Raw genomic sequence first — 12,623 nt, forward strand, 5'->3', positions numbered from 1 at the left:
ACCCCCCTGGGATTTAGAGACTCTTCTGCCTTAGGAAATGGACTTCAGAACAGTTTTCTACAATGGGAGCAAGTGAAAGGAGGAGATTTAGCACAAATACTGTGGATTCGAACAGAGTGCCTTGAGAAATGTTAGTGGGGGCGCCTGGGTGGCTCAGTGGGTTAAGCCTCTGCCTTCAGCTCAGGTCATGATCTCAGGGTCCTGGGATGGAGCCCCCCATCGGGCTCTCTGCTCAGCCGGGGGCCTGCTTCCCCCCCACCTCTGCCTGCCTCTCTGCCTACTTGTGATCTCTGTCTGTCAAATAAATAAATAAAAATCTAAAAAAAAAAAGAAAAAGAAAAAGAAAGAAAGAAATCCGTTAGTGGTGGTTGGTATGCGAGGCATATGCCGTTTCCTCCCTTACCAAGCTTGTAAATATGTCGCTGCAGCTGAAGGCTTAGAACAGACAGAGTTACAGGAAGATGGAGTCGAATCAAAATTAGCAAGAACTTTCTAACCGAGCTGTCTCCAGGAATATTCTCTGCAACTACGAGCCAGAAAATATCTGAGAGTTGAGTCTGCAGAGGAAATTCTGGAGTGAGATGACATTTCAGGATCAGATGACATTTCAATTCTTTTTTAAAACTGAAAATCAGATCCTGTGATGAGAGAGACAGAGAAAGCGGATATGTACTTTGAAAGAAAAACAAGAGAAGCTGCTAACAATCCCATGATAGTCTCTTGTTAAACTTTTCGTGATGACTGACAAAGTGACTTACAATGCACATCATGAGTAAATATTCATTGCATAAAATTAAATAACATGCAACCCAAGTGTAGTTATGACAGTAGATGAACTAGTATACTACTAGCTTGTCATCTTTTTGAGATAAATGTAGGTTAGATATGAAATAATCAGGGTCTGTGGGGGCTCTTGACTTGGTGAAGTTGGAGACTAATGGAGGGAGCTTATAGACATGGAAACCCCGGGCTCTAGGATGATGACTGTGTTTTCCACAGGACATGGCTGTGTGGATGAACGAAGATAGCTCCTACCTACAGGAAAGGGTTATGGTGATCATCAGCAGGGTGCTAAGCTTTGCATCCCGGAGAGTCAGGGGATACGTAAGTCACCCAGCGCCATCACGCCACGTGCTTCGAAGGCCACATTGCCATAGCCCCGCTTTCCGAGCCTTGGGCCTTGAAAACTCCTAAGCGCCTGCGTGGTAGGACCGTGCTGGCGGGGTGGGACATAAAGAGTCAACATACTCCACAATTTAGGTCCATCAGAGCAGAGTCTCTCAACCAGTTACTAAGACCCTTTATGCTTCCTGCCCACAGAATGAGTGTGGCAAACTTTTCACTGACTCCCTGCATTCTCTGCGGCTCGCGATCAGTGTCACGTGCAAGCTTATAAATCCTTCCATCCCTCTTTCCTCCTTATTTCTCCTTTTCCTAAAATATTTTTAAACCATTATGCATTTATTTGAAATTTATACAAGTAATTCCCGAGTCGTGTCACTGTGTAGCACGCTAGCGATGGGGCAGAAGTCCTCACTCTCCTGCCCCACGTGCTGCCGTGACAGGGGCCCCGCTGACAGCCTCCGTGCGCACACCTGTACACGCATGCACGCTCTGAGATACACGGATTTTTACTTAGTGCTTCTTTATTAAAACCACATTATATTTATACCTGGTTCTGCAATTCGATTGTTCGCTGAACAGTACGTTCCTCAGGGATCTTCATGGGAATATGTGTGGAGTTATCTCATTCTTTCAGCCAAAGCATATACCCATAGTTTCAACATATTGTAATCTACTTATAGATGGACATTCAGGTATATTTAGGGTTTTTTTTTTTAGTTCAACAGTATACAAATGGTCACCTTTGTTCAAGTACATATGTACTTGGAAATACTTCGAAAGAGGATAGATCACAGAGTAGGAATAGGTTATCGTTTCAGCACTACAGAATTACCTCGTCAGCACTCCTGCAGATGTTACACTGTTTCCCTACCCCTATGACACGGGCAAGTCCCTGGACTTTCTAATTGTTGCCTTTCAAATGGAGAACAAATAGGCATCTCGTAATTGCTGGTATTTGCTGACGTTTTCTATATTTTTCATAACATCATTGCCTTCCTTCTAAGAGACCTTACTATCTATAAATATTTCTCTCTCTTACGGATACTGTGTACCCAACCTCTGTTTTGCGACTCATCTTTAACTGTGATTTTTTAAATTAATTATTTTTATTAACATATAATGTATTATTTGCCCCAGGGGTACAGGTCTGCGAATCGTCAGGCTTACACACGTCACAGCACTCACCATAGCTCATCCTCAACTGTGACTTTTAAACGTGCACTTCTAATTGCTCCTCTGATTGTTTGAAATATTTTAGGAGTTCAGAATAAAGGGGATCAGAAACATGCATTTATGATACCATCTTCGTGTAGCCATTTTCTACTACTTATACAAATAGCTTCCAGACATATTGAGACAAAAAGCCTACATAACCCTTAGAACGTACCTGAATTCTTACTATTTTGTTTAACATCAGCTTTGGGATGTTACACAATTTGCTTCCACGAGGAAAAGTAATCCGTGATGTTCTTTGCATCGTGTTGATTATTTCAAAAGAGGGATGGAGTGGGTCGTTTCAGTCTTCGGGCGCCGATTCTCTAAAGTGGCTGGCTGGCCCTTCAAATGTTTGAAAGGCGAATCACACCAAGCTTCTCAGCAAGGCTTGAGGTTGAGTGTAGTTCACATCTCTGGCCTCCTTGCTGCGTAGGTCTGAATGTTTCAGGCCCTGAGCAAGAATCTGACGGGGACTGTCTGCGCAAGACCTCCTCACACGCGTCTATCTGGTCCGCACTGTCATTCAGTACACATGCATCCATTCCTTCGTTCACTTTAGTGAGTTCCACTCAGGTAACAGGTGAGACATTTGGAGTTTGTCATCTTCTATCTCCTCTTCTCAACTTTGATTATGTTCATAAAGTTCATTCCCCTTATACACAGCCCACCCCTCAACTGTGAAAACATAAATATGCAATTCCACTTCTGTGGCAGAAGGCTCTCCTGAGTTGGCGGTTCCTACCTGTAACAGATTCCTTCCAGAAGCCACGTAGGGTGACTTACCGCTTTGCTCTGCAGTGTGCCCGAGCGCCAGCAGGTGGAGGCACACCAGCGCTCTCCGGGACAGGGAGGCTCCGCTCGCCCCAGGCCCGTCATCAACAGAGGCACAAAGCCTAACTTTCTCTTTACGGTAATGTCCTCTAAAGACGGTTAAGTCCATGAAATGAATGGAGGAGAGAGGACAAACACACGAACCAAAACAGCTGGATGTATTACTAAATTAAAAGCTGAGCTTCCCACAGGCGGCCTCTGTGTACCTCCACGTCTGACTGACGTATTGAATGCACATCATCAGTGAAGACTTGTTCCCTTCTCTGATTATGGGTAACCACCCATTCTGTTCTCAGGTGCATTCAGTGGGAAGACTTTTTTCCCCCCATAAACTACCCTAGCCAATGTCTTCTAGAGTCTCAGAGGCCCTCATCCCATTGAACAAGCCTGACTGTCATTTGTAGTCAGGATTTTGACTTTGATTTTGATTTTCTATCAAAAATACTTTTTAACACAGTAATTCTCCTTATATGACCTCTGTGCTGTCATGTTCGTCCCTCCCATTAAAGTATTCAGTTTTCAAACAGGCAAGGAAATGTGAGCTAAACATGTCATCGTGTATCATGGACAGAAAGATTTTCCCCAGGTTTGTTCCTTTGGCACATCAGCATTTGAAAGACGGGTGGGATTTAAGGAGGGTGACAGCAGTGGAGTGGGAGGACCCTAGGCTCACTTTATCTCAGGGATACAAGTCGATAATTTTCAAATTATCCTAAACACCCCAGAAATCGACCTGAAGCCCAGAAAAACAAACTCCACAAGTAAGGTAGAGGTGAGTCCAAAGCAAAGCTGGTAGGAAGCGTGAACACACAGCTTGGGAGAGACACAAGTCCTGGATGCTGCGGTGGGGAGGGAGCCGCAGGTGAGGGCAAGGGCACGAGGCAGACCAGCGCACAGGGACGATGATTTCCCCAGAGCAACTGGCTTAGAAAGCAAGAACTTTCTTTTTTGTCATAAATAGTCCCCCCAGTAACTACTACAAGATAGCATTTGTTGTCTGCAGTTTATAGATGAGGAAATTGAGGCTCAGGAACAGATTTGAAGATAGGTTTTGTAAGTTCTGAAGTTCATCCTCTAATCCTAGTCTGATACATATCTACTAGAGGGTCAGATACAGACATTCCATGGTAACCATGCACAGCAAATGCGGTTTTTTCCTCCTCTGTTTTTCCACTAGGAAAGTGTTGGTGCCCCATGTTTGGGTGTCCTGGCGGCTGAATTGTCTCTTCTGTGTTGCCACAGTGATCCCTTAATCGCACAACAGGCATCCTCAGGACTGTACCACCTCCTCTGCATTGCAAAGTGTCAAAATGGTAAGAATGTTTCACACCATCTCTTCTAATGGATACTAAGGATTTGTCCCTAATTTTTCCACTTCAGGGTCCCAAGAAGGCTCTGTAGATTTCTAAATCCTTCCCAAGATCTGTAGTCCTACTCTCTAAAACATATTTTGTGATCTTTTTTTAGAATTAGCAAAATATGCTAGTAATATTTGGCTCTTCAAGATCTATAAAGTACTATACTTTGATTAGTGTTGTGTGTTAATGGTGGGGACAGGAATGCTGTGGGGAGGAAGGGAAGAAGAAAGATTACCAATAGGCCTTTTAAAAAAGAGGCATACTTTCCTCTCTAATGGGGCATCAGATAGAATATTCAGATTCTCACTTCGGTGGTTGGGAAAAATTAGCCCAAAACTAAAGTAAATGTGGCTGTGGGCAGCCTAACAAAACATAAAAGCAAGTCCCAAAAGTACCAAACTATTTCCAAATAACTTAAACAGAGAAAAGATTTATCCTCCCATAATATAATACATGATTATTAAATATACAAATGTATATAATTGTTCTTAAGGCACTGAACATCAGATAATAAAGAACAATGATTGCTGAGAGATGGGAACAAATGAATAAATGAGGTAGGCATTACAATCACCTGAGCTTACTGCCTAAAGGGAGTTTTTAGGCTCTAACCCAGTTGTCTCACCATGTTGAAGAGACAGAATTAGGAATCAAGACAGCTAGAGTTTATAGGTCTGAGTACCTATTTACAGGTCTGGGACCTGAGTAGCAGGAGGAGGGCACAGAGAGAGAACTCCAGAGACCTGCCAGGGTCCACTTTAACCATTCAGGTGTGGAGTGATCGGAACCCATGAGGAAACTACCTGAGGCTGGGGGAGAAAGATTAGAGAAAAAATCCAGCGAACTCCCAAAGGCTGGGAATCCTGCCTGTGACTATAAGCCAGAATTTAAAACTTCATAATTTATAAGTAAAAATTACACTAAAAGCATTTTGTTTCATTAGAAGAAAAAAAATTATCTCTAGACTAAATTGTTTTCATGCCACTGAACAAAGCGCTTAAAAACAAGATCTAAGGGGCGCCTGGGTGGCTCAGTGGGTTAAGCCGCTGCCTTCAGCTCAGGTCATGATCCCAGGGTCCTGGGTTCAAGCCCCACATCGGGCTCTCTGCTCAGCAGGGAGCCTGCTTCCTCCTCTCTCTCTGCCTGCCTCTCTGCCTACTTGTGATTTCTCTCTGTCAAATAAATAAATAAAATCTTTAAAAAAAAAACAAGATCTAAAAAGATCAAATGATCTCCAAATATTTTAAATGTTCATCAGAATGAAGCCCAAGACTCCTCCCAAGAATACAAAGATTCCAGCACTCACCAAGTTAACACTCACGGTGTCTGACATCCAGTAGAAATTACTAGGTATGCAAAGAAGAAGACTAAAACCCATAATGAGGAGAAAAATTCATCAAAACTGACCCAGATGATAGAATTAGTAGGCAGGGACATTAAAACAATTATTGTACTATATTCCATTTATTGAGGGAGTCAGAGAAAAAGATGAGCGTGTGAAGTAGGGATACAGGAAAATTTCTAAAAGACTTCAGCTAAGCCTCTGGAGATGAAAACTGCAATGTCTGAGAGGAAGGACACTCCAGCAGAGATCAACAATATAATTTGAAAGAAAGACAGAGGAAAAAAGACATTTCATTCAGAGGAGCAAAGGTAAAGATGACAGTAGATTTCTCATCCAAAACAATAAATGCCATAGGCAATTGTGCAGCCTCCCAATGTGCTGAAAGAAAAAAAAAGTCACTCTGGAATTCTTCAGTCAGCAAAAATTCTTTTAAAAACAAAATTGAAATAAAGACATGTTTAGATATTCAAGAGCTGTTAGACTTCATCACCAGCAGATTTGCACTATAAGAAATACTACAGGAAATCCTTCTGGAAAAAAAAAATCCAGGTGAAAATCTGGATATACATAAAGGATTTAAGAATAATGGGGTACAACTATGTAGGTAAATACTAAAATTCTCTTCTCATTATTTAAATCTTTTAAAAAAGTGATCACCTGGTAAAGGCAAAAAATAATCACAATGTCAAAGCTAAATATATAACAATAGCTTAGAGGATTGAGAGAGGAAATATGACCACTTGCAGAGTCATGAAATATCCCTTAAAGGTTCTTGCAGAGTCATGAAATATCCCTTAAAGGTAAATTGTGAAAAGCTAAAGATGTATAATATAAAACTTAAAGCAGCCTCTTAGATAATGTAGCAAAGAGTTACATATAATAAACCAAAATGGAGATGTAATGTTCTAAGTACTTTAAAAGAAGACAAAAAAGGGGCACCTGGGTGGCTTCGTTGGTTGAGTGACCAACTCTTGATTTCAGCTCAGGTCATGATCTCAGGGTCATGAGATCGAGCCCCATGTTGGGCTCCATGCTGAGTGCTACATCTGCTTACCATTCTCTCCCTCTCCCTCTGCTACTCCCCCAACCCCCACTCCCAGCTTTTTCTCTCTCTTTCTCAGAAGAAGAAGAAAGGGAGAAGAGGAAGAAGAGGGAGAAGAAAGAGAAGGAGAAGAAGAAGAAGGAGGAGGAGGAGGAGGAGAAAGAGAAGAAGAGAAAGACAAGACAAGACAAAGAAGAAAAAAATAGAAGAACAGACAGGAAAAATAGGAAACAAACAGTGAAGACTTAAAGCCATCTAGAGTAATTGTAAATATTCTGAATACCTCCAATGAAAAGGCAGAGATTATCAGACTGGACAAAAACAAGGCTCAGCTATATGCTGCCTATGAGACATCCACTTTAAATGCAGAGCCACAAAGACAATAAAAGTTAAAAGTTGGAAAATGATATAACATAGTAACATTAGTCAAAAGGAAACTAGAGTGGCTAAGTCAATATCAAAAAACATATATAAAAATATACATATGTTATATATATTTCAGAGCAAAGAATGCATCCAGGGAAAAAGAGGGTAATTTCATAATGATAAAGGTGTCAATTAACTAATAAGACATAACAATCCTAAATACATATGTCCTTAAAAACAAAAATATATAAAAATTAAAAATCAAAATACATTAAACAAAGATAGAACTGGAGTGGATCTAGGATTACAATCAGAGAATTCAGTACCCCGCTCAATAATTACTCAATAATTCATGATGACACAGAAAAGTGTTAAGGATATAGTCTTGAACCAACTTGACCTAACTGACATTTACAGCACACTCCACTGATAATGGAAAAATGAACATTCTCAAGGAAAAACAAAATTTGCCAGAATAGACCATATTCAAGCCATAAATCAAGTCTTAAGAAAGCAAAATGTCCTTAATTCATACAAAATATATTCTCTGACCAAAATGGAATTAAATTAGAAATAAAAAACAGAAAAGGATCTGGAAAATTCAAAATATTTGGAAACCAGGTCATCCACTTCTAAATAACCCATTAGTCAGATAAAGAAATAAAAATGGAAATTGAAAGTATTTTGAGCAAAATGAAAATATAATACCTATAAAGAAAACTCCAAATTGAAATGATCTAGCAAACAGTTAAAGGAAGAAACTGTATCAATCCTATTTCAACTCTGACCGAAATGTGAGAAGGACTGAATGTTTGCCAGCTCGTTCAGTGAGGACAGCAAAATTCTGATACCAAAAGCACATAAAGACATTATAAGAAAAACAAAAACAAAACAAAACTACAGACCAGTGTTCCTCAAGAAAACAGGAGCAGAAATTTATAAATAGATGCACATGTGTATGGTCAAATGCTTTTTGAAACAAGTTCAAAGGCAGTTAAGCGAAGAAAGAGAAAACATCAGTAAATAGGGTTGAAAAAATTCGTTATATACATGCAAAAGAAAAGAACTTTGATCTGTATCTTTTACATAATGCAAAAGTTGATTCAAAATGGACCCATAAATGAAATGTAAAAATCTCAAACTGTGAAACTAAAAGAAGGTTTTGTACCTTGAATTAGGCGAAGATTTTTTTTCCCTTTTTTTTTTTTTTTTTTTGAGACGGGGCAGAGGAGAGGGCAGTGGGGAGGGCAAAAAGGAGAGGGAAAGAGAGAATCCTAACCCATCTCAGGGCTCGATCTCAGGACTCTGAGGTCATGACCTGAGCCAAAATCAAGAGCCAGATGCTTAACTGACTGAGCCACTGAGGTGCCCCAAGGACTTCTTAAATACAACACCAAAAGTATGACCTATAATTTGAAAAATGAAAAATTAATCCGTTCTAATCTTCAAAAGACACTGTTAAGAGAAGAGATAAGCCGTACACTGGGAGAAGATATTTGCAAGTTACATATCTGAGAAAAGGCCTGTAGCCAGAATTTAAAAATGCACACTCAAACACAGTAAGAAAACAGAAACAAATTAAAGTATAGTAAATTTGAATTTGAATTATTTGAATCTTTTCACCAAAGAACCACAGATGGCAAGGACACACTCCGAAAGATGTTCAACATTTGGTCATAAAAGACATGTAACTTAAAAACTGCAATGAAACCCCACTCCATACCCATTAGGACGTCTCAAATTGACACGCTGACCCTACCATATGTTATTAAAGATGTGAAGCCACTGAAACTCTCACACATTGCTACAGGGAGTGTGAAATGGTACAACAATTTTGGAAAATAATTTGGCAGTATCCTAAAAAGATAACACACACATACCAAGCGATCGAGTCATTCCATCACTGAGGCCTTACCTCAGAGGAGTGAAAGCAGATATCCACACCAAGACTTGTACACAAATGTTGACAGCACCTTCATCTGGAAAAGCCAAAAACTGGAAACAACCCAGATGTCTACCAGTCAGCAAATGGATTAGCAGATGATGGCACGCACCTACAACGGAGTAGTACTCATCACTAAAACAGGAAAGAAGTCTTGATCCAGACAACTTGGATGAATCACAAAATACTCTTGCTGAGTGAAAAATGCCAAATCGTGGAAGAGTACATGCTCTGTGAATCCATTTTTATAAAATTAGAAGACGGAAAACACGAACTGGACAGCCGATAACAGAAAGCAGATCTGTGGTTGCCTTTGGATCGGGGTGGACACAGGCAGCAGGTGTGCTGGACGGAGTGAATATGGTGGTGGGCTTCTTTTTTCTTTAATTTTGTATTTATTTATTTGTTACTGCAGTAATATTTTCACTGGTATATACATATATTAAAAACTTAAAATTGTACATTTTAAATAAACTGTAGGTCAGTGAAATCTCTACAGAGCTGTTAGCAAACCAATGAAATCATTGAAACTCCCCTTCTCCGGGACCAAAAGCATCGGCACCTGAAGTCCTCATGGAGAGCTTCTGGCTTTGCTGCACGGCCACTTCCTAGGCTCCTCCCCAAACACCTCCAAGTCCGCTCTCCCACCAATGAACACTCCAACTCAGCCACAGCTTCTCCAGTGCACTGGGTGATGCATTTGATGGCCTAAATGTATTCAATGGGTGCGCAACCGATTAAAATCGTCTGTGTCCTGCATGTGTACTTCACAGAGACATTGTGTGAATGTTTATGGACCCTGGATCAGTGTAGTCCTAACATTTCATGGGATGAAGGTATTAGCAGGGAGTTAAATGTTCAGAATACTTTAGATCTCCAGAATTGGGAAGGAAGGGGAAACTGGAAATAGCAATGTCATAGAAGGAACAAATGATCACATAAAAACCTTAAACTCTTCTCCTTAATACAGCAGATACTGAAAGAAAAAGATCCACCATGTGTGAGAAGTCCGGCGATCACTGCCTCTTGACTACTCCCTCTGATATGGAATTCCTACCTAAGGTCTTGCAATGGGACAAAACTAAAATTATCCAGGTAACTCGCTCCCCGCCACTTGATCCTATGACTTTTATTTCATGTGTATTATTACATTGAGTGGCAACTTATTTCAACAGTTTGCGTTTTTAATTAATGTTTTCCATGTTTTTAAAGTTCAGCAAAGCCCAGAGTAAGTAATCTGTAGACTCTTTGGCTTCCCAATTTTCGTCTCTATGAATAAGAATGATGCCTGTTATTCCTGAATACAGCAATTAATATTATTTTATGTAGTCCTTATAGAATGCAAATGAGAGAAGTGTTTTCTAGTTTCATAGTTCTTTTTGTTTGGTCATTAAATATACACTAAGGATGGGGAACTTCTGGTTATTTAGTAAACTTAATGGAGTCACCAGTTAACAGGCTTTGCAGTAGTATTATGTCTCACTCAACAAACATCAAAATAACCTGCTTTAGATTTTGTTTTTAAAAAAAGTGTTAAAAAAATTTCTAAGCTGAAGTGACAAACTTCAGTGCCAAGTAGATAGTTTTTGCCTTGACCCAACCCTGGGGGAAAACCATGAGGTTCCGTGTCCTCCCTCACTTCCTTCAAAGTCCGTGGGCTCATCCATCTGCTTAAGAGGTCACCCTGCTCTGCCGCCTAGGAAAAAAGGAAAAAAACTAAAAATAATAAGATATTTGTGAGGAGAGGTTCTTCACAGATGTTTATATTTTTAAACAAATTTTGCATCAAACACAGAGAAATAGATGATAAATTATGGAATATCAAGTTAATAGAATATCACGCAGCCATTACAACAAGTAGCATCAAGAATATGTAATAACATGGTATCAGAGTAAGAAACAAGGGGTACCTGGGTGGCTCAGTCAGTTAAGCATCTGCCTTTGGCTCAGGTCATGATCCCAGGGTCCTGGGATTGAGCCCTGCATAGGGCTCCCTGCTCAGCAGGGAGTCTTCTTCTCCCTCATCCTCTCCCTCTGCCCCTGCTCATGCTTTCTCTCTCTCTCTCTCTCTCTTGCTCACTCTCTCAAATAAATAAATCAATGAAATGTTTAAAAAAAGAGTAAGAAATTGGAGAGATATAAATGATTTCTAAAGAATCCAGCTGGTCCTATGGGATTGGTATATTTCTAAAGAGTTACATGTAGATCACATTTTATAGGGAGTCCCTGTTGTTTGATGTAGTCTACTGTCATACCTGGACCTTCACGAGACAGAAACTTCTAGCATGAGTTCTTATTTTCACTAGAAATTGCTCCTTCTACAACTCTTAAATAGACACTAAAATAATTTCATTGAATAAACAAATAGAGAGTTAAAAGAGAATATTCCCCCATTTCAATGTTTTTTTTTTTTTTAATTCAACAAATCATATAATGAAATCTGGCTTTCTTAAAGAAGGGCAAACTATTTGTGACCCTCAGTCCATCTCACCAAGCCATAGTGACCCTCCTTCAGCTTTCTTCCATAGCATTCCAAGGATACCACCCCTCACCCCTCTGCCCAGTAGGAGGGAGACTGGGGTCCCCCATTTTTACTCAAACCCCAAGTTTGCCCTACTGACCAAAAAGAGCTATGCTCCATCCTTTTAAGAGGGATACAGATAGCTTTCACTGGCAAGACTGTGTACCTTCCATACTTGGGAAAATGATGTGTGTGTGTGTGTGTTTATAATATAATATGCAATATATATACATATATTTGTGTACATGAAAAAATGTGCTTTGTCCATCTTTCTTAACTGAGAGATCCATGCATAATCATGTAATTTTGCTATTTTTATGGTCCATGGATATTACTCTGACTTTAAAAAAAAATTGTTTGAATTATAGTTCTTGTACCTCAGTCATTGACATATGAGCCTTTTTTCTCTCTCCCTGTTTCTTGGTCCTTCTCTGTAAAAAAGCAAAGTCCAGTCCACCCCTTGAATCATCCTGCCTTTCTTTCTTCATACCCTCCTGCATCTTCTAATCATGCTGGTATCAGATCTCAGCAAACTAATTTCCCAAACTAAAGAATCCCACAACAATTTCTAATATCTGAACAGCTGAATTGGTGTCAAATCAATACAGTTGATTTTACAGTTCCTCCTAATTGTAATGCCATGGTTTTTCATTTTTTTTTCCTGGCCTGGCCCCAGAGTTGACTTATCTAGATAAAAGTGTTATAGCCACTTTAAAAATCAGAAGAAATAAATAAATCTAATTCCACTTGAATTATAGTCATCTCAATAGCAATACAGTTGTAAAATTCAATTTTTAACATTTTTGAATGGTGGAAGAGGGCCACAACAGCAAAAATGCCTATGGCCTACAAAAATCACTTGGCCCTACCTGGCCTGG

The 12,623-nt window shown here is 39.8% G+C and overlaps 1 protein-coding gene across 5 annotated transcripts in view; it reads left to right on the forward strand.

The window, feature by feature from the left end:
• MROH9 (maestro heat like repeat family member 9) overlaps window positions 1-12,623 on the forward strand; it is a 94,695-nt gene that overhangs the window by 38,222 nt on the left and 43,850 nt on the right. For 4 of the 5 annotated variants that reach the window (XM_047704334.1, XM_047704337.1, XM_047704335.1 and 1 more), the window contains 3 exons: window positions 1,000-1,104; window positions 4,349-4,484; window positions 10,195-10,319. In XM_047704334.1, the coding sequence (XP_047560290.1) occupies window positions 1,000-1,104; window positions 4,349-4,484; window positions 10,195-10,319 (366 nt within the window). The remainder of the gene's footprint in view (window positions 1-999; window positions 1,105-4,348; window positions 4,485-10,194; window positions 10,320-12,623) is intronic. The other variant, XM_047704336.1, reaches the window with a different exon arrangement.

This window comes from Lutra lutra, chromosome 15 (genome assembly GCF_902655055.1).
Source record: "Lutra lutra chromosome 15, mLutLut1.2, whole genome shotgun sequence".
Lineage (NCBI taxonomy): Eukaryota > Metazoa > Chordata > Mammalia > Carnivora > Mustelidae > Lutra > Lutra lutra.